The 21,070-nt window shown below is 38.3% G+C and overlaps 2 protein-coding genes across 3 annotated transcripts in view; one reads left to right on the top strand and one right to left on the bottom strand.

Moving 5' to 3' along the window:
* LOC119504636 (centromere protein P) overlaps positions 1–21,070 on the top strand; it is a 304,258-nt gene that overhangs the window by 184,737 nt on the left and 98,451 nt on the right. The window lies entirely within an intron of this gene.
* ECM2 (extracellular matrix protein 2) overlaps positions 4,522–21,070 on the bottom strand; it is a 39,847-nt gene continuing 23,298 nt past the window's right edge. For both annotated transcript variants that reach the window (XM_037796948.1, XM_037796949.1), the window contains exons 7-10: positions 17,021–17,178; positions 14,562–14,701; positions 12,874–13,200; positions 4,522–5,737 (exon numbers count right to left, since the gene is read on the bottom strand). In XM_037796948.1, the coding sequence (XP_037652876.1) occupies positions 5,569–5,737; positions 12,874–13,200; positions 14,562–14,701; positions 17,021–17,178 (794 nt within the window). In that variant the 3' untranslated portion in view covers positions 4,522–5,568. The remainder of the gene's footprint in view (positions 5,738–12,873; positions 13,201–14,561; positions 14,702–17,020; positions 17,179–21,070) is intronic.

Genomic DNA, 21,070 nt, shown 5'->3' with positions numbered 1-21,070 from the left:
ATACTTCTCTGAAGAAACTTTATAACTTTTTTCTAAGTAAGGGAAAGAGGTGAAATAGATATCATAGAGGGTTTTACCTAGCTTTTTGAGGTTTCCCTTGAACAGCAGGATTTGAGTATTTCATTCTTTTAGGTCAGCATCTTGTGAACATAGTAATTCATGGTATGTTTAAATGATGGCCTTAGAAAATATAGTCAGTGTTGCTATTATGTGGAACAGTCAGATTGACTACCGTGTACCATCAAAGCATGACTTAATTGTTTAAAAAATATGCTCTACACACTCTGTGCATGTCAGGAAATATTGATAAGAAATTATCTCTTATTAATTTTATGACCCTATATAAATTTTTTCAGTTCAGTTTCTCATTTTTACTTTAAAAATCCTTAAATTTTGCAGATACTGTTTTGATTAAAAATAGCGTTAATATCAACTTTGGACAACTCATGAATTGATCTATTTTAGACTGGAGTATCAAAGAGGGGGGACTCTTTCTTGAGTCTCCACTCATTTTAGCATCTACTTAGTGAATGGAATGCATGGTTCTCCTGAATTTTACAGTCTTTTTGGAGAAACAACCATGTACCATCCCCACATGTGCAAAGAATAAAACAATACCAAGTCTAGCTACCAATATCAGACATATCTCAGGATTGTGTCACGGACACTGAGTGCTAAGAGGAGAGGGGGTGCCTCCCAAGGAGCTGGCCCTTCTGGTTACAGCTTATCTTGTGCTTTGGAAGCTAACACATGAGAGGTCAGGCCACAGGGCTTAAGTCAGATGGATAGTTGCCGTGAACTTGGTTTCTTGGCGCCTCGCTTGAAATCAAGGGTTAGTGCCCATTAAGGTTTGACTCAACTGCTCTTCTCTTCATTTGCCCCTTCAAGTGTCCATCCTTGCTCATGGGTTCATCTCCAGCCCCTGGGCTTTGAAATCTATTCCACTCCTCCCATTCTCTTGCCTGAATTCCACTGTGACCCCAAGTTCAGCATATTCTCTCACAGGCAATCCCTTTCTCTCAGTTTCTCTGCATCGCAGAGACTCAGAGCAGTTTTCCTCTTTGACTCACTCCTCCTCTTTATAGCCCTTATCTTGTCAGACAACTGATTCTGCTTTTGAAATCTCTCTCCTGTCTATTTCTGTCTCTTCTTGTTCTTACTGTCCTTTCTTCTGCCTGGGTTTCTACTTACTCTGTCTCTAGCTTATCGCAATGGCCAGACTCTTCCTTGACCATTAAACCCAGATGAAATCATGCCCTCTTTTGTCTCAATCATTCTCCTTCTAGATTGATCCAAATCTTATTTCAAGGCCCTGCTCAAGCCTTCTGACCTCTTCTCCTCCGAGCTTCTGTGTATGTGTTCCGTACTTTATTATTCATTATATCCTGTATTATATTACAGGTTTCCTCTCTTACTCCTTGTCCAAATTTGTCAGTTCAGGGAAGCCATTTTTGCCTACAGCTCACAGTATTATGCTTAACACAAAATATGACACCAGTAAAAAGTTGGGGTTTTATATTTTAGCTGTATCTGTGGCTCAAATTTTCATGTACTTACTGAATCAAAAGTAATCTTAAAACCAGTGTTATAATTTAGTAAACTTCCAAAGGAATTTAAAGTTTTACACTACTTATTACCAAACAATTATTGGAATAATTTTATTTCTTATGTATAAATGGGGATAACTGTCCTTGACCTGGTTGCCTCTAGAGGTGCCTGTGAGCACCAGGGGACACTGTGGATATGCGGTTTTTCAAGGATATGTATCTTGGGGTCGTCCTCTCCCTCCATTTTCATGAAAGCAATCATCTTAAAGAATAATTAACTTTGCCTTAATGAAGATGCATCATAAGAAACCTATGGAGTCACTGACAGTGCCAGCTCAAGGAGAGATTGATTGTTTTGAGCGTCTTCCTCCACTCCTGTTGTCAGTACCTCCCATAATGGTGCCCCGTTGGTCACCCGCTGCCCAAGTGTACCACTTGGTTCCTCCCCTTTATTGGGTGGCACACTGACACCCAGATTTTGATGATTTCCCTCCCAGACTCTCCTAGGGAGGCAATTGGGTCTGGTAGGAAGAGCATGGACTAGAGTCAGAAGAAGCAGGGTGAGCCCAGACTCACACTCACTCACTTTGCCCTCTTCTGTGTGTTCCTTTTCCTCTCGGAGCCCCAGTTGCTTTCCCTGCCTGCTTCCTGGGATTAAAACAAGGGTGGGAGGAGATTGAGGATGTGAAGTCAGTTTGTCAGCTCTGCAGCACTGTGCTGATGTACTGGTTCATTCCTACAGAATGAATGCTCAGCTGACTCATCCTTTAATGTCTTTCAGATGAGGTGGTTATCAGTCTTTGGTTGTTGTAAGGCTGTGCAGGACTGATTCCACCCTATTGTACTACAGCTCAAGAGGAACCAAGGTACCAACTAAACTTCAGTGCCCCTGGCATACATGATAGGTTGGCTGCATCCCAAGCAGCTGTAATCAGAGTACCTGAGCAAGCCTTTTTCCAAGGCACAGGTTCTCTAGCTTGGATGTTCCAGAAGTATAGGTGGAGCTGGGGAAAGGGGATGGAAAGACCAGGAGACCCTGGCTCCATGTTCTGTATAGATTTTGAAACCAAGTGTGTAATTTAGATAGTACCTAGCCCGTTGGTTTAAGAAAAAATAAGGGGAGGGGCCTTGCAGCTAACCCTTTCTTCCAACTGATGATAGCAAAGCTGTTCTCTTCGAGGGGAGAGATGCTCCAGTCTGTTCAATTCCTCTTCACTGACATTCACACCCTAAGGCTCCACACAATCCTTTATGAGCTATGTTTGAAAACCACTGATCGTTCTAGATTCTTTATTTTGTAATTGAATCAAATGAATCCCAGAGAAGTAAAACAACTGCACAGTTAATCATTGGAGACAGAGGGGCACCAGTGTCTTCTGATTCCTGATGTTATCTTTAATGCTTTATTTACTGGGATCAACTTCTGATTTGAAATATTCTTATCTATAATAAGCCAAACCTGAAAATTAAAGATGTAGTTAGCTTTCCTTGTATGTATGTGCAAAGGTGACACACTGTTAATATTTTCAGATAATGGCTAGGCCAGGACTTTCTTACTGTACATACATATTAGTAATTATATCATTTTTCTGAAGCCAAATGAAACATCTGTTTGTTAAAACATTATACCATGAAGAACATTTACTATAAGGACATTTATCACAAATCCTTTTTTTTTTTTGTGGAATTGAAACTTCCCATCTAGAATACGATGAAATTTCAAGGCTGTACAAGTTCAATGCTAGACCTATTTTCTTTTTTCCAACTGTAAAATCAGTTGAAATAAATGCACCTTCAAACATAAGAGGAAAATTTCAGTCAGTCTTATGTTCAGCTTTCTTAGAGATTTTGCTACCATGGGCACAAGTTTAGTGTGGTAGGGTCTCCAGTGCACCCCTGTTGCAAGACTGTTGGGAATGGCCTCATCTTCACTGGAACTTAGGCTTTGTGTTGAGTCCCAGGTTCTGGACAGAGGAGGTGAGAACCCTTGCCATGATTAATTGCATTACCACCCTGTTTTATTGACTTCTTAGCGTTTGCCTATTTATTTGGTTGCTGATTTGATTACAGTTGTTTCCCCCACCAGACTATAAGCAGCCAGAGACCTTGGGATTCATCACTGAATGGCTCTAGAACAGCATCTGGAATGTAGCGGAATAAGTTAGGATAATAAATAAAGGAAGGAATGGTTCAGTGCCTGTGTTGTCCCGAGATGCTAATTTTGTTGACTCAGCTTACTCAGTTTGAGTCCCCTTTGACACTGTTTTGGTTTCCTGCTTAGATTGCCTTAAGCCATTTATGTGAACACATTTATATTCGCACAGCAAGAAGCACTGCACAGGGATTCTTGTTAAATGATTGGGTAACCTTATCTTTTGTTTTTACCTGCCTCTTGCCTTCAACTTCAGCAATTTAGTTAATGCTCCTGCAGTCCTAAACTGATTCTCAGCCTCAGCTTTTTGTTCCATAAGATTCTATTTCTGTTCTTAGCCACCTGCCTTAAGCCTGTGACCCTTTTTTCTGACAGTGTTGATAATATTGTTCTTCTTGTTCATGTTGTGATCTCAGATTCCTAGATATTAAGAGAGGGACTTTGGAAGATGGACTTAGAAATAGCATTAGCTCAAATGGAATAAATCAAACTCTCACACCTTGAAAGTTTCCAATTTTGTTTGAATATGTTGGTTCCTGTCAATTTTATATGAAATGTGGGTAATAATAACTACACTCACCCTGCATACCAAACTTCTCAAAATGCTTTACATTCTTCTCTGATTCTCATAACAACCCTGTGAAGTAGAGCCTAAAGGTCCCTAGGGTGTTGATAAACCATTAAAAGATTAAATAACTGAAGTTTGAAAAATTAGAATAACCTTCCCAAGGTGTAGCTGACAGACATAGGAGGCCAAGACTGGAACTCAAGTTCTTAGTCTAGTATTTTTTCAAGACACAAAACTGACAGTAGCACAAGAAGTTAACATAGTTTCTATATTTGTCTTTTGTAAATTTTTAGCAATACATAGATAAAAGATCATTATGTAATGGAAATTTTAATATATAGTTTTGGTAGGCACTAGTACATAGTAAGTAATAATCGCTTTATAATAAATTGAAGTGAAAAAAATTAATACACTTCAGCAAATTAGGGCAAAGAGATGAGTGGTGACAATGATCAATGCAGCAAAAATTTTCGAAAATTCATGTAGTAGGTTTACATTTACAAGGTAGTAGCCAAGGATAATCAACTTGTAATTTAGGCAAACTCCACCACTTTTCATAAAATCTTTTGATCTTGAGTAAAGAATAATGAAACTAGAGCTTTTTAACTTTTAAAAAAATAATTTTAGAATTACAGAAAAGTTTCAAAAATAATATAGCATCCACATAGACCCTTCTCCCAGTTTCCTCCAATGTTAACAACTTAAATAACCATAGTACAATTTAATAATGGAAATTAGGAAATTAGTATTACTATAATGTTTTAATTTCACACATGTAATTACTAGAAGGAACTAAAGTTAAGTGTATTCATATCAGTAATTTAACATAGGGTGTTACAGAAATTATTAATTACTATTTTAACAGGATAATAAACAACACTAATTCATAAATTGTAATAATTATTTTTCTTGCCAATATACTTCTTAGTTGTGAACCATAACATACGTAATTTTTAATGGGACTTGGGAATTCTTAGCTAATAGCAGTATTCATTCGGGTCTCTTGAAAAGGATGTGTTTACTCTTTTTCAGATTCTCCCAGTCTAGTTTGGCAGTGCATAACATCCTGTTCTCATGAGAAAAAAATTTGCAACTACTCGGCTTCTTTCTAGTGGTGGGAAACTCCTAGATGTCTACATCTTCTAGATATATTTTTGGTTGATCATCTGTAGATTGGCAAGTCAAGTTGACTATCATAGTGATATTGAGTACAACATGGGAATTATCTATCTCTTATTAATGACGAATACTACTACAGCAAATATGAGTACATTTTGTAAATGACAAAGGAAAACGTTGAATTACTTGATATTTTGTGGTTTAAGAATGATGTTTGAATATGATCTTATGCATGAAAATGCATAGGATGATATTTCTCTTGTTTTAATATAATTGTTTTCAAGATGAAGATGTTCCAGATTTGAATCGCCAGTTTCTTCAGCATTGCAAATTTGTTCCGGAAAAATATTCCTAGGGAAAAATATAGATTTAAGTCACAAATTGTCCAAATAGTAATCTGCTTTCATAATTTATTAGTGAAATATTACATCTGTTAAAGAATCCTTTTGTACTTCAAATAAAATTGGACCCTTTTCTCATACCATACACCAGAATAAAGTCCATGTGTGTCAGAGATCTAAATGTGAAAAATGAGACCATAGAAACTACTAGAATAAAAAAAAATGGAAAATCTTCCTATTTGCTACTGAAAAACCATAACCAAAAAGGGAAAATAATAACAAATTGACTGCAGGTTTAAAAAAGACATAAATATGCAAAGTGAAAAGACAGACTAGGAGGAAGTATTTGTAACATATCACACCTAAAAGGTTAATATTCAAAGATCTCCTAAAAATCTAGGAGAAAACAGGAAAAGAGCAAAAATGTGGTAACCATTTAACACAACAAAAATGAAAATGGCCTATAAACATGAAAAGATGCTCAATTTCATTCATAAGAGCAATGCAAATTAAAACCATACTGGCACTTACCACTTCTCATTTAACAGATTTGAAAAAAAAATCCAAAAGGTTATCGATAACAACTTTCATGTTGAGGCTATAGGAAACAAATGGTACAACCCCTATCTTATGGAGAGGAATTTGGCAATACCTAGAAAACCTACACGTGTGTTTTACCCTTTTCTCCCAGCAGTCCCACTTCTAGGACTGTACCCAAAGTTAAAGTAGAAAAATACCAAATGACATCTGGACAAAGTTAATGAAAGTTAATATTGTTGGGAAGTGTTCTAGTTTGCTAATGCTGCCTTAATGCAAAACACCAGAAATGGATTGACTTGTATAGAGGGGGTTTATTTTGTTACGCAGTTACAGTCTTAAGGCCATAAAGTGTCCAAGGTAATGCATCAACAATCAGGTACTTTCACTGGAGGATGGCCAGTGGTGTCCAGAAAACCTCTGTTAGCTGGGAAGGCACGTGGCTGGCATCTGCTCCAAGCTCTGGTTTCAAAATGGCTTTCTCCCAGGATGTTCCTCTGTAGGCTGCAGTTCCTCAAAAATGTCACTCTCTTTTGCTCTGGGGCGTTTGTCCTCTCTTAGCTTCTCTGGAGTAAGAGTCTGCTTTCAATAGCCATCTTCCAGCTGTCTCTCATCTGCAGCTACTCTCTTAGCTTCTGTGCATTCTTCAAAGTGTCCCTCTTGGCTGTAGCTCCTCTTCAAAATGTCACTCTCAGCTGCACTGCAAAATGTCACTCACAGCTGCACTGAGTTCCTTCTGTTTGTCAGCTCATTTATATGGCTCCAGTGATTTAATTTAGACCCACCCTGAATGGGTTGGGTAACACCTCCATGGATATTATCCAATCAGAGTCATCACCCACAGTCGGGTGGGGTGCATCTCCACAGAAACACTCAAAGAATTACAATCTAATCAACACTGATACGTCTGCCCACACAAGATAACATCAAAGATAATGGTGTTTTGGGGACATAATACAATCAAACCGGCACAGGAAGCTATATTTTTCAGTGTAAGAGAAACAAGTTTAAAACAAAAGAATTATGTAAATAACCTATAATGTTAGATTTGAATTGGAAATATCAGTATGAACACAGATATTTTCTTGTCAAAATACGTATTTCCTGACAGTTTACTGAAAAGGCCTAGAAGCAGTAACCACACATCGAAATGAGCAGGCACACTTGGTGCCCGGATTGTAGTCTCTTGATTCTATTCCTCAATAAAATGGAGCTATTTGGAGGGAGACTGATTTCAGGTCTTCAGGAGGAAATATAAAAAGTGATTCTCAAGCATGTTTTTGTGTCAGAAAGCAAGTAAGCTGTCCACGATTAATGGAGACATGTCAAAGGACATAGGAGCCAGCCGAAGGGCTTCCGTTAGCCAGATGTGACAATTTAAGCATCAAAAGGAATAATGATTACTATTGATTGAAACGTACTGAATATATAAAATCCATAGGTTCTTATTGATTCTCCAGTGGGAAAAAGAAAACCGAAAGTAAAACAACAGAGCAAAAAGACTTAGGCAGTTTTTGGAGCAATGAAATTGTTCTAAAATTGTGGCAATGAATGCACAACTATATGATGATACTGTGAGCCACTGTTTGTATGCTTTTGTGTACTTTGGATGGATTATATGCTGTGTGAGCATATCTCAGTAAAATTGCATTAAAAAAAAAACTTAGTCACCAACTTCTTATTCTTATGGGCAGTTAAAAGTCTCCTTTTAACTGAGCATTTTCCTTGCTGTTCAGAGTAACAGAATGGCCCTTGTCGATAAGGGGGAAATCCTTACAAAGGAATTCCAGCTCATACATGTGGAAGGAATGACAAAAAATAGAAATTCATCATTTTGTTACCCCTAATGAAATAACAGATTCAAGCAACAATCATTGGTGACTGAAATCATTGATGCAAAACTATAATGGGAGATACCAGGCTGACACCACTGATAAATTTTAGAACCACTAAAAATAGAATACATAAACATCATACGCCTCCTGATGCAATGAAATATGAAGCATATAGCACAACTTATGAATTATTCAACAGTTTCAAAAACTGTTGAAACAATCTTAAAAGCTGTTAGAGTTAATTTCCACTTTAAAGGAAAGGTGATAGAGGAATAAGTCATATGACACCAGAAGGAAGCAAAATGTGGTTTTTTAAGTAAGTCAAAAAAAAAATTGGGGGTAGGTATTGGTCTAGATTAAAAGAGAGATAACAAAATGTAGCATGCAGCCCGTATTTGGATCCTGATTCAAACAAAACCAAGACAGTTGGGGAAATTTGAATAATGGAGAGTATTTAGGTGATACTGGGGATTAATGCTAATTTTCTAAGTTATAAAAATGGCATTATGGTTATATAAGAAAATGCCATCATTTTTAAAGATGCATATTGAAGTGTGTAGGGATAAAATAACATAATATCTAGAGTTTGCTCTAAAATACCAATTTTTAAAAATTTTCTTAAAACAAGAAAAGACTGAAATATAAATATCTCAGATTTCATGGCATAGATGTATTCTAACAGCATTTGGTATTAAGGGAATAGTTTTAGCCCCCTTTATTGCCGAATAGAAAAGAAGTTCACCCATAGACTGATTTAAAAACTTTTGGAGATGAAGGTATGTAAACAGGTTCATATTCGAGATGCCAAGATTATTTTAGTACTTGAGTTTCTTTTATGGTGACTTCCCTACTTTGGAATCTCATGCTGTTTTTCAAAAGTGTTCTTTCCCACAATCTTAAGATTTTCTTTCATGTGCCTGGAGATCCCTTGACTGCATTCTTGCAGTTTCTAAAATCGATCTGTTTTTGTTTGGGCCTCAGTGGTTTTAATGTTTAACATGTGGAAGGGCTTGCTTCCATCCAGCCCTTAGATTTACTTCTATTTTAGATTGCTTCATCTGTATTTTTCTTCCACCAATCACTCTATCACAAACCTGAGCACCACCAGGATAGAAACCAAAATCTCAGTTTTATTTTTTTTCTGAGAAAGACATTTATGTGTTTCAGGCACTTGTTTTAGAGTTTCCATTTAAAGTAATTTTTATGGGTGAAAATACTGTTGTCAATATTGTGTTGGCAAGAAAATATTTTTGAAAATTTTTCATATTTGTTATGATAACTTTATTACCCACCTAAATTATTGAACCACTGGGTCACAAATTAAATCCATCCACTTAAAGATTCTGGTAATCCTATTCAGCTTCTAGACTATTTCCCTTGTTTCTTAAACTTTTTATTTTGATATCATTATAGACTTACAGGAAGTTGTAAAGACAGTACACAGAAGTCTCTTGTATCCTTCACCCAGCTTTCCTAAAGATTGCAGTTTATGTAACTAGAGTACAAACAAAGAAATTGACATGGATTCATTGTGCGTGTATATTTCTGTGCCATTTTATCACACTTGTAGATTCATGAACCACCACCACAATCAAAATGCAGAACTGTTCCATCACTGCAAAGATCTGCTGTCAATGTTTAACAAGTATGAGTGAACTGCAGAAACCTCTCTCCCTTTAAGCTCTTTACCCTCCCTGTTTATAATATAATCGTCATGTATATTTCCCCTGCATACATTGATATTCACATCAGACAATTTTATGCATAAGTTTTGACCCTCAAACATAATTTACATAACTCAAAAGGAGAAGGAAAGTCTATCTTCTGTACTCATACTCTGGCCCTTTCCATTGTTCTTTCTTCCTGATGTTTCAAGGTGCCTTTGATCATTTCCTTTGGCCATTCTTTTGGGGTGTGTCTCCTGATGACATGTGCTCTTAGTTTTCCTTCATCTGGAGGATGGCCCTCTTTCCTGAAGGATAGTCTTACAGGATGTAGAACTCAGGGTTTACAGTTCTTTTCTTTTGGCACTTGAAAGGCTTTGTGCCTCTTCCTCTGGCTTTCCATGATTTCTACTGTCATTTCTGTTTTCATTGTTTCTTGCTGTTTTCAAGATTTTTTCTTTGTCTTTAGTTTTCAGAGGTTTCATTATGATGTGTCTTAGCACGTATTTTTTGGGTTTATCTTGTTTGACATTTGCTCACTTTGTTCTGTAGGGTTATGTTTTTTGCCAAAGTTGAGAAATTTTCAGCCATTACTTCTTTAAGTACTCTTTCAGCCCCTCCCTCTTTCTCCACTCCTTTCCGGACTCTAATGACATGACTGTTAGCTCTTGTATTGTAGTCCCACTGTCCCTGGGATTCTGTTTTCTATTTGTTATTCAGATTGAATAATGTCTGTTGTTCTATTTTCAAGGTCATGGATTCTTTCCTCCGTCCTCTCCATTCTGCTGTTGATCCCATCCATTGACGTTTTTTTCAGTTATTATGTTTTTCAGTTCCAAAATTTCCATTTTGTTTTCTTTGTATCTTCTATTTCTTTGCTGAGACTTTCCATTTTAAAATGTGTCTTCATAATTGTTTATCAAAGCATTTTTATGATTGCTGCTTCATAATCCTTGTCAGATAATTCCAATCTGTGTCCTCTTATTCTTGGTGTCCATTGACTGTCTTTGCTTATTTGAGTTAAGATTTTCCTAGTTCTAAGCATGATGAGTGATTTTCAATTGTATCCTAGCGTTTGGGTATTATAAGACTCTAGCTGTTATTTAAATCTCTTTTAGCAGGCCTTCTGAGACACCCTGCTGGTGGGATAAGAGGGGTCCCACTTTGCTACTGCAGGTGGGAGTAGAGGTCCAGGTTCCCTTTTGCCCTGCATTGTCATCTTGGCAGGGGGGTGCCTTGTTACTTTTAGGCAGAGGTGGGAGGTCAGCTTCCCCCTAGTCCTGGCTGGGAGGAGGGGTGCACCTCATTTTTGCTCCCATGTGGCCTCCACTGACCCCGGGTGCTGGTGAAAGTCCAGCTCCACCTGGTCTTCTCTGAAACCCAGCAGGGCAGGGGTCTGTGCCACGTTACGTCCAGGCGAGGGTGGAGGCCTGGGCTACCCACTAGACCTGTGCTGACATTTGTGGGTGGGGCCACGGTGTTTGGCTGAGAAGGGCGATTATTGTCTAAAAGGTTTCCTTTTAGGTTTCTTATTTCCTGGTTCTTTGAATAAAGAGAGGAGGCTTTACTTGGGGCTCTCCTTGCTGCTCCCATTGGCAATTCCAAGTTGCCACCCAGTCTGGGGTATATGAGACAAAAGAAAACCCAAGGAAATCTCCATTCCTTGATGCCAAGCTCCCTAGCTACCTTGCCTTCTCTCCACTTTACAGAGTCTGCTTACGTTTGCTTCATATATAATGTCCTGGAGTTTTAGCTGTACTTAGCTAGAGGAATGGGGAGAAGTAGCACTATTCCTTGTCAAGAATTGAAAGGCCCTCATTCTCTTTTTAATTATCTCCCCTCTATTGAACCTTTTACTGACTATAATATGGTAGTAAAGTATGTTGAAGTGATTACTGAATAAGAATTTACATTCTCTTTATTTAGTAGTTGCTTAGTTCTCTGTGATAAATCCCAACAAATAAATCATCACTAAATAATTTATTTTCCTGAGGTCAGTGAACTTTAATAGAAAACAAATTGTCCCTACCTCTAGTTTTTTAGCATTAGATAGAGTTGCATTTTGCTGCCACTGTCTTTCACAGATTGGAGCATCAGGGTAAGTCAAGTGATTAGTTCTATAACCTTTAAGCCTTTAAAATGGCTGTATTTAGAATGGGTGCTGTGCTATTACTTCATCATATCTTTAACATTCCATGAGACATCTAAATTTTCTGTCACAATATAATTTTTTGTACTCATAAGTATATTAAAAGAAATGTATGCAGTCTGTAGAACCTACAGATAAAAATAGAGTAGACTGGCCTTTTCCTCTCTTCCCCTCCCTTCTTGCTCCTTCTCCTCCTCCTCCAGCCCCCTTTCTCCTTCCCTTCCTTTCTTCCTCCTTCCCTTCCTTCCTTCCTTCCTTCCAAGTTTAAGTATGTTTGGAATTTCATAGGAGGAGCAGGAGTGAGGGGCATAATCCTCAGTGACAGAACAAGAGCTCAGGGTTCCTGTCTCCCTCATGCCAGGGATCAAGACTGCAAAAACAAAGCTTTCCAGCTGAATTCTTAAGACAGGCATATCCAGGCCGGTGTGGATGACTAAATAGTGGGCTGAACTCACAAAGAACACTGCATTCCCAAAAATGATGAAAGTTGAGTCTCAAGAAATTTATTTGGAATTCTGCATTCAGAAGAATCCAGGTAGAAGCAATTTTAAGTTTAACGTACATTTGGGTTTTGTGTTTTACAGATTAGTATTTTTAAAATTATATATGTGAGTGAGAGGGGCACCAGAATCCTTTTATTACATTAAAGCCTCATTTGAACCTGTCTCTAAGGTTCTAAGTTTATATAATAAGGCTTATTATTTTAAAAGTTTGACTATGGAAATTTGCAAACATATACAAAAGTAACAAAAACCATAACACTCCTCATGTATCTGCTTTACAGCATCAATAATTATCAACATTTTGCCAATCTTGTTTAATCTAACCTTTTATTGCTTTTTTCCCCTTGCCTGAGTATTTAAAAAAAGTAAATTCCAGACATCATGTCATGGTCTTTTAATCATATATTTTGTCAGCTGCAAACAGTTTAGATTTATACTTGAAAAAAGCCAACATTTACCGTATCTTGTTGTTGTTCAACCTCAGAAAATGGAGCGCCTTCATTTCTTGTATGCCAGATGGTATAGATTTTAAGTCATTGTGATCCAGAAACAATTCTCTCAGAGAATGGTATGCCCCATAGAATGAGACTGGGTCCACTCCATCATTGGTGAGTTTATTAAATGACAGGTACAAGTATTCCAGACCCGGCTCCATGTGACCAAACACATAGCCAGGTATCCGCTCAATTTGGTTCCCGACGAGCACTAGGTGCAGCAGAGACTTGGGAAGATAGGAGGGGACATGATAGAGCTTGTTGTAGGAGAGGTCAATCGATTCCAGATTTCTGCAGCAAAGAAAAAAGTAAACAGGGTAGGAAACATTGGGATCTTGACCATGAATTCTTAAGTTTTGACAAGGCCAATCTTCACTCTAGTCCATTTTCTTACAGCAGTTGGTTCAAAGTACTGATTCTACATACAAGCTAGGATGTGTAACCAGCTTGGGACACCCTGACATGTGCTTAGCAACAAACCATACTACCTTTCCAGCTTCTCTGAGATCCATTAGAGAGGCGTAACAAAGCTTAGGAGAGAAAAACTCTTATATCCCTGGAGGTAATGGGGAGACCCAAAGAGGTTCCAGAAATATCTCAAAGGTCAAACAAACTGTTGAATCAGAAATGAAACCCAGGGGTCCCACGTGACATCAAACTTCCTATCCCTAAAATTGTCTCTGGTTCCAACAAAGAGGTTTCTTTCGCCTTTTTGTTCAGCACCTGATTTGATGACCTGGCATACCTAGGACAGGGGTGAAACCAGGGGAGGGGTGTCTAGAAAACATTGCTAATCAGCCTGAAGTTCTGAGAAACGTGGTGAACCACATTGCCATTTCAGGAGCCTCACCTGAGTGTCCTAAGGCCCTTTTCCCACCCTCTCTTTGCACCTAATGAAGGACACTTTCCTCCATCCACTGCCACATCCACTGCCACATCCTGGCTGAACCCTTTTGGCCTCTTGCCAACTCTCTCTGTCCCACTTCTGAAGAACAAGTGTCCCAGGTCATTCTACTCAGATACATCACTCACGTGAACACAATATATAGCTCCAGATCTTCTCTTATAAGGGGAAGAGGACAGATACACTGCCAGAGCTTCTCTGCATTGCTTGTCCTTTCCCTGTCCTGAGGCTCCTGGCTCCACAGCCTGACCCTGTTGATTCCTCTCCAGAAAGATGGATTCTGGTTCTTGCCCCCACTAACAGACCACACATTCTTGAATCTATTTTGTAAGACTTGAGGTAAACAAATAGTTTGGAGAAGTGGAGACAGTGTGGTCCAGAAGGAAAGGCCTGGGCTTTGAAGCTTGGTTCTTCCACCGAGTGATGAGAATGGTGAGGAGGCAGCAGCTCACTTACCATGTCCAAGAAAGTCTCCTTCAGGCTTCATGACAACCCTGTGAGGCAGACATGTGCCCAAGCAGCATTTCACCACTGTGGTGAAAGCCCCAGCTCAGATCATTAACAGTGTGGAAACTCCACAAATAGTCAAGTTTCATGGACAGAGAGGGTTTAATAAGGAGAAATTCTCTCTCAGAACCTTAGGTGCCATTGCAGTCTCCTCCCTCACTTATCACTACCAATTTTTCCATCCTATTTGGTAATAGCTAAAGGAAGACTCAGGCTAAGTCAGATTGTAGCACAGACTTACCCTTGATTTATCCAGGCTAAAGGAGCAATTCTGTTTTCTTCAATTTTATTATGACGTAGTACAATAACATTTATCATTCTGGTGTGATTGAAACAAATTTCGGTTATTTCTTCAATTTGGTTATTTTCTAGATATAATTCCTATAATTTAGAGAAAAATGATTATTTTTCTTCCTTTTGTGTTAGTTGATAAATATATTCAGTTTCACAGACTAATAGCTTAATAGATTTTTCTCATTATTATCTAAAGATACATTAACTGTTTTCTCAAGAAAGTTCATACTTTTTTTAAGATGTCAGATTTTCTAACTAGTGAAATAAAATGTACTGTTTTTCATGGCTATTAAATTAAATGAATTACATTTAAGTTTTTTAGCTATAATTTATTGCAAGCTATACCATACTATAATGACTGTATAATGTTTTCTGGTTTGCAACACTTTTTGACATAAAGTATATCATTTGGGCTTCAGAAACCTAGAAAGTAGGTAGAAACTATTATTTCTGTTACCATTGGATAAATCCAAGCTTGGAGAAATTGTGAGACCTACCCAAGACTACATGGCCGATATATGTGAAAAACTCACCCTCACTCAGGCCCCTAGCTCACAGGCAAGTGTGCTTCCCACTGTCCTTGCTAGCTGTGTATTTTTAGTTTACATTTTTTTAGACTCGCTTACATTGTAATTAATTTAATTTTAAGATCAGGATGAAGTTGGCTACAACTATTAGTAGGTTTTCAATAGCTACCTACCTTCGAGTGAAATTTAGTTTTCCACTAAATGATTTGAACCTCAAATTTCTCCTGTTTCTCTTTTTGGAGCTGAGAACTGTATATATCTTCAATGTCACTTTCTATTCATATTATGACAATTTTCTACTCTTTGTCCCCTAATTTTGATATTTATTAGAAATGGGTAAAGAAAATTTCCAAGTTCCCAAACTTGGTTGTATATTAGAGTCACGTAGGGAGCTTTTTAAATGTGTAAATTCCAATCTAAATACACCTCTGTAAGAAAGTAGTTAAATAAATCATGTACACCCACCCATATATTCTAAACTCTGCAGCTGAAATAATGAGAAGGCATTTTATATATAGACTTGAGACAATCTTCCAGATATATAGGTAAGTGGGGAAGGCGAAGGTGTGAAGCAGTGATTTTTAAGAAAGATGTATAACGTGTACTTGTGAATGTAGAATTTCCCAAGCTAGTAAAAGTTGATCCCTTCAGAGAGAGAAACCAGGGATGGGAAGTTTAATCGTGGGACAGAGACACAATGCTCTTTTGTATTAGTCAAATTGTATATATTGTTTTTTCTGTGTCTATGCATATCTATTTACAATTTTAGTTTTTTAAAAATATGTCTGGCTCTACCCCCCAAAGAATCTGATTCAGCATTCTGGGATAGGGCCAGGGAATCTGTATTTCTTAAGAACCCAGGTGATTATGTAAAGCAGGGTATTGGAACCACTGGTCTTTAAGATTCTGATAAATTCCAAAGTTACGTAACTCTGTCTCTTCATTTTGGGAAGTAGGAAGAAGAGGAAGGATGACAGCTGTGGCTGTAGCATAAGTTCTAGACAGGTAAATCTCTTTTCTAGTTCACTGGGGTCACATGCATGGGAAACTCCATCCTGACTTCTAGCTGAATGATCATATGATTTGAAGGAAACAGAACTCAGATAAGAAAACCTAGATCTAATTGAGTTCTGCCAATATTTATAGAATCTCTGGGCCTCTGTTTTCTTAGTGCATAAAATGAGTGATGACACTCATCAGCCAAAGACTACCAGGAACACCCCAATAGTTAGCAAAGTCAGGTTTATTATCACTTCCTGCAGTGGAGACCATGCATCGCAGGGAACCGTGAAGCACCTCCAAAGGGCTAAGTTAATCAAGGAGCACATATAGGGCCTTGGGGCCTGGAGTTAGTCACAGGACAGTTTTGGTAGGAACTGGGTCAAAATTTCTAAACTGAATTTGCTGGAATAGTCAGTGGCCTTCTCTTTAAAACACACAAGTCCATGCAGAGTTACTGTTAGATAATTTTGCCTATGGTTTTACCTTAAAACATATGAGTTTGAAGCAACTGTATTTTAAAAATTTGAGTTTAGTTTGTGATGAACAGCATGGTTTTGGTTTATTACACCTTAACTGTCTTGCGAGTCTAGGTACTTTTTGCAAGTTATGGTTTCTATTCCATGTCTCAGTTCTTCTTCCCCATTCCCTCCATGAGCTGTCAGCCTGCTGTCAGCCATTTTTTACTTTATTAAGGGTCTCTACTAGTATTATATTTATTGTTATTTTCGTGTAGTTTGAGGACGAAACAATGCTCAGAGTATAGTAAATTCAATATAGCAGCACCCAGAGTTTAATATGCTTCAAAATATATTATTTCATTGTAGTGTACTGCATTTAAAATATAAAACGTTTAAAACATTAGAAGAAATACTGGTACCTCAATAGAAGCAGGAAGACCCTGTGGTATAATTCTAAATTTATTTTTTCCCAGACGCAGGTAAGATAGGCTCTTCAGAGGTTTGAAAGCTAAAGGATTGACGTTGGTTTCACTGAGGCTGTTTCCTTCCAGTTCTAAGGTGACCAACTTATTTAAGTCTATAAAAAAAAAACATTGAAATATTAGGATAATTGAAAAACCATGCAATGTGTATAGCCTTTCAAAATGTCATATGAAATCTTTCACTTATTGGAGGGCAAGTGTTGCAGCTTCTTTATCATTGTATACCCCCATAGAGCTTTTCCCAAGTACACTGCATGTCCTGAATTTGCTCGTCAGTTCAGCTAGGGCCCCAGTGCATGGTCCAGTGGAGAGGCAGGCCTGTAAAGAAACGACGGTCAAAGTACATGTGAGATTGAGGGGAGGCTGGTGGTGGTGTTTTTAATTGTTTTGGTCAGTGGAAGTTTAGAGGGAGATGAGGAGAGTCAGGAAAATCACCACCTAGGCAGGGATAGCTGAACAGGGTTTTGGAGTTCAGGTGGACAAAAAGTGGAAGGTTATGGAAAGTTCTTCTTAACATTTGAAAAGACATGAAGATGGGAAATGGCAGAGTAAGAGTGGATGTGTCCAGAGTCTAGTGCCACAAGAGATCCCTTTCTCCAGGACATACAAAGGGTTGGGAAGCCCTCAGCCTCTGAACAGGCAAGTTAGAACAGAAAAGCAGAGCAGTAAATTCCCATTACAGTTAATCACTTAGTGGCACAGAATGCAGCCAAATAGAAGCTTTGAAAGGAGAACAGTAAAAATTCTCCATGCATTCAGAATGCACTACCAAGAAAGGCCTTGTATATAAACAGATTTTTTTAAAAACTCTACTGGCCTCAGGAGTGGTATGACACAGATCAATTGAAAGCTTAAAGATAGAATGGACAGCTCAGCAGTGATGGTATCCAGAGGCGTTTGAGTCAGACTTGCAGGGTGTAACTTTGTATTTTGTTCAGTCACAGGCATTGCCCTACATGCAGCTCATGCCTCCCCTTTCCTCCACTAGAGAAGCAAAAGCAAAAGACATTGCCGTCAGGAGTGCAGATGACAACTGCTAAGATTACAAGGAGAAGATGGGAGTGGTTGGAGAAAAATTAATGGTTGTGGGACTGGAGATAGAAAGATTTAGATAGAAATCAGATAGAAATCAGATAGAAATGGGGAGGAAATTCCAAGCTAAACAACAAGGTGGACACATGCAGGTTTAGAGCCCACCTGAGTGTGCTCAGGGGTTAGAAAAGAGACCAAAGCTGGCCTGGAGTGGATGGTTTGTGCTAGGAAGGGAATGGCAGGAGCAAAAGTTGGTTGGATAGGATAGAACTACACATGGAAGTCTTCTGTACAAGTTTGAGCGGGGGAATGGCATGACTAAAGCTAAATTTTAAAAATATTAATCTGGTGGCAGTATTTAGGATAAATGGAAGGACTGAGAAACAGGAAACAGGAGGCCGGCCAGTCAACTATGATAACTAGCTATATTTCCTTCATATTCTCTTACATTTCCAAAACTAAAAGACCTGGGAATCCAGCATAATCATCTAGAGCATAGTTGAAGCTTTGAAATATAAGAAAGTTTTCACTGAAAATAGATCAAAGAAGTAGGTTAATGGTTATTACATGACCTCACAGGAGAAAGAAACATAACACATGATACCAATTGAGGATATTACATATAGCTTTGCAATTATTCTCTAGTCTATTTGTGTATTATATTTGTAGGAAACAAAGTAATAGAAACTTGGATGGCATTCGTTGTTGTAGGTCAGACCTGCCATAGATGTTGAAAGGACTCATTCGTAGGAAATTGGGAGGAAGTCCTTCCACTTGTGGGTGCTGGGGGAATGACATGAGCAAGTTTACGAATGCTGATAGAAGTGTACAAGAACAATGTGTGTTCATTGCCATCAGAGAGAGGAGAAGAGAAGAGCTCTGGCCTACAGATGGTCAAGCCCACGGCTTCTCCACAGAAAGAGAGTAGACTCTTAGCACTGACTGTGGATCTGTGCTCAGGCTCCCCCTCCTCACTGCCTGCTGACCTGCCCGTTCCTGGTGGCTGGACTTACAGTAGCTGAGAAACCCCAGCGACTGCAGCAGTTAAGAGCAAACTCACCACCCAAAGGCCAGCACTAGACAAGACTAAAACCCAGTACCTGAGGGACCAGCACTAAAGCACTAAGAACCCAGCACAAACAGAAGTGCCCTAGGCCCACACAGGAAGTTCCAGGGGAGCTTCCTGGGCGAGACAAAAGTGGAGAGCCTTCTTATTGGCCATTACAGGGCAGGGCCAAGGCCTCTGCAGTGAGGCAGTTTGCTGAATTTCAGGAGACACTAGAGAAACCATTCAAGAGATGTATGACCGCACCTTCAAAATAAGGAGTTCATATTTTATGATGTATCGTACCATTTTGATAAAACAGCTAGAAATGTGATCTTCACATAAGTTCACATACAGCTCATTAGTACACGTGTTTTAAATTAAGTGTTCCCTTTGGTTTCCGTGTTACCCAGCAGATAGAAATTGTGTTTTCTAATGTCCTTTCCATACAACAAAGCCCATCAAAATTTGTGTTTATTAATGTTTTTCATGTGCATTCTGAAATCCATCTGGAAAGTATTTCCATAACTGTGTATTCCTCAAATTTGGCAATTCTCATTATTTTTGTTCTTTTCTTAATCACCAGAAGTGTTTTGTTCCTTTAACTCCTATGAGGTTTTTAGGGAGTGATAGGATATAATTGAATCATTAAAGCCTTCATTTATCAACATTAATATAATAAATATAGTTCAAATCCAGTAAACAAAAAGTGTTGAGCACTATACTTCATGAGTTATGCCAGGCTATTATGAAGATAAAAAGAAAAGTTAAGAAATCTTTGTCTTAAAGCATATAATCTAGTTAGCTAGAAGTAAAAGAAAAACCAAATGTTAACAATGTCTCTTTTATACAGCATTCAAAATATGACAACTTCAGTGACCCAAAAATAAAGATTAAAAAAAAATCAATTCCAACAGTATCAAATATACCAAACATGGGTGCATCTTCACTAAAGCTTATTCTGTCAAAAAGCCAGGATATCATGATAGCAATACATAAGCACACCTTTTTTCATACTTGCCACATGGTATGAATATAGCAGTATCTCAGTTTCTTAGCAGTACCAGAAGAACCCAGGACAAGCCCTCTCAGGAAGGAAAATTTCAAAGCCAAGTTACAGCTATAAAGTTCATGTGCTGTGTTTATGAACTTTTATGTAGGCTAGTGTCTCAGCCTGCTATTTTACTCACATTTGATACATAATTTTCCTGGACTTGGTTTTAGTTTTCAGTACATGACAAATTAAAATAACAGAAAGTATGGAGGCAGAGAGAGTTGTGAGTGAAGTATGTTGACTGTGTAAGAGTGACAGAGGAGATACAATCAACAGAGTTTATAAGTGCCTCATGAGTAAGGCACTGTGTTAGTCACTGCCAAGGGAAATAAAAGAAAAACATAAATACAGGCACAAATGCAAAGTACAGGGTAGTTTGAACGATATTTGGTGTAACTTAACATATTAGGGCTTTGTAGTACAGTTATTGTATTGTAGATAATGAAAACCTGAATTCTTTGAAAGTTTTATTTGTGGTTAGGGTACTTTTTAAGACAACAGGTAGCTTACAACAAATTTTAAAACGTTTCATCAATCACTGCTTAAAATAAGTTTTATCAAGGATTGTGGGAAGATGGTGAAGTAGGGAGCTCCAAGACTCAGTCCTTCCACCAAAACAACCATTATACAAGCAGGAACTGACAAAACAACTGTTTGAAACTCTGGAGATCTGAAGAACACATCCAGGAAAGAGCAGGAGGAAGAGGCTGTTGAAATATTGTAAAGAACAGAAAATGACTCCGCCTGGTGATGACCAGCGCCCACCCTCCACTGTCATGGCAGGCCACCGTGGGGTCCAGACACTGACTAGCTCGCTGGTTACAAAGAGGGACATAAAAGTCCTCAAGGCCAGGAG

The sequence above is a fragment of the Choloepus didactylus genome, chromosome 10, assembly GCF_015220235.1.
Source record: "Choloepus didactylus isolate mChoDid1 chromosome 10, mChoDid1.pri, whole genome shotgun sequence".
Lineage (NCBI taxonomy): Eukaryota > Metazoa > Chordata > Mammalia > Pilosa > Megalonychidae > Choloepus > Choloepus didactylus.
The sequence above is the reverse complement of the archived record's forward strand: the minus strand, read 5'-3'. Positions and strand labels throughout refer to the sequence as shown.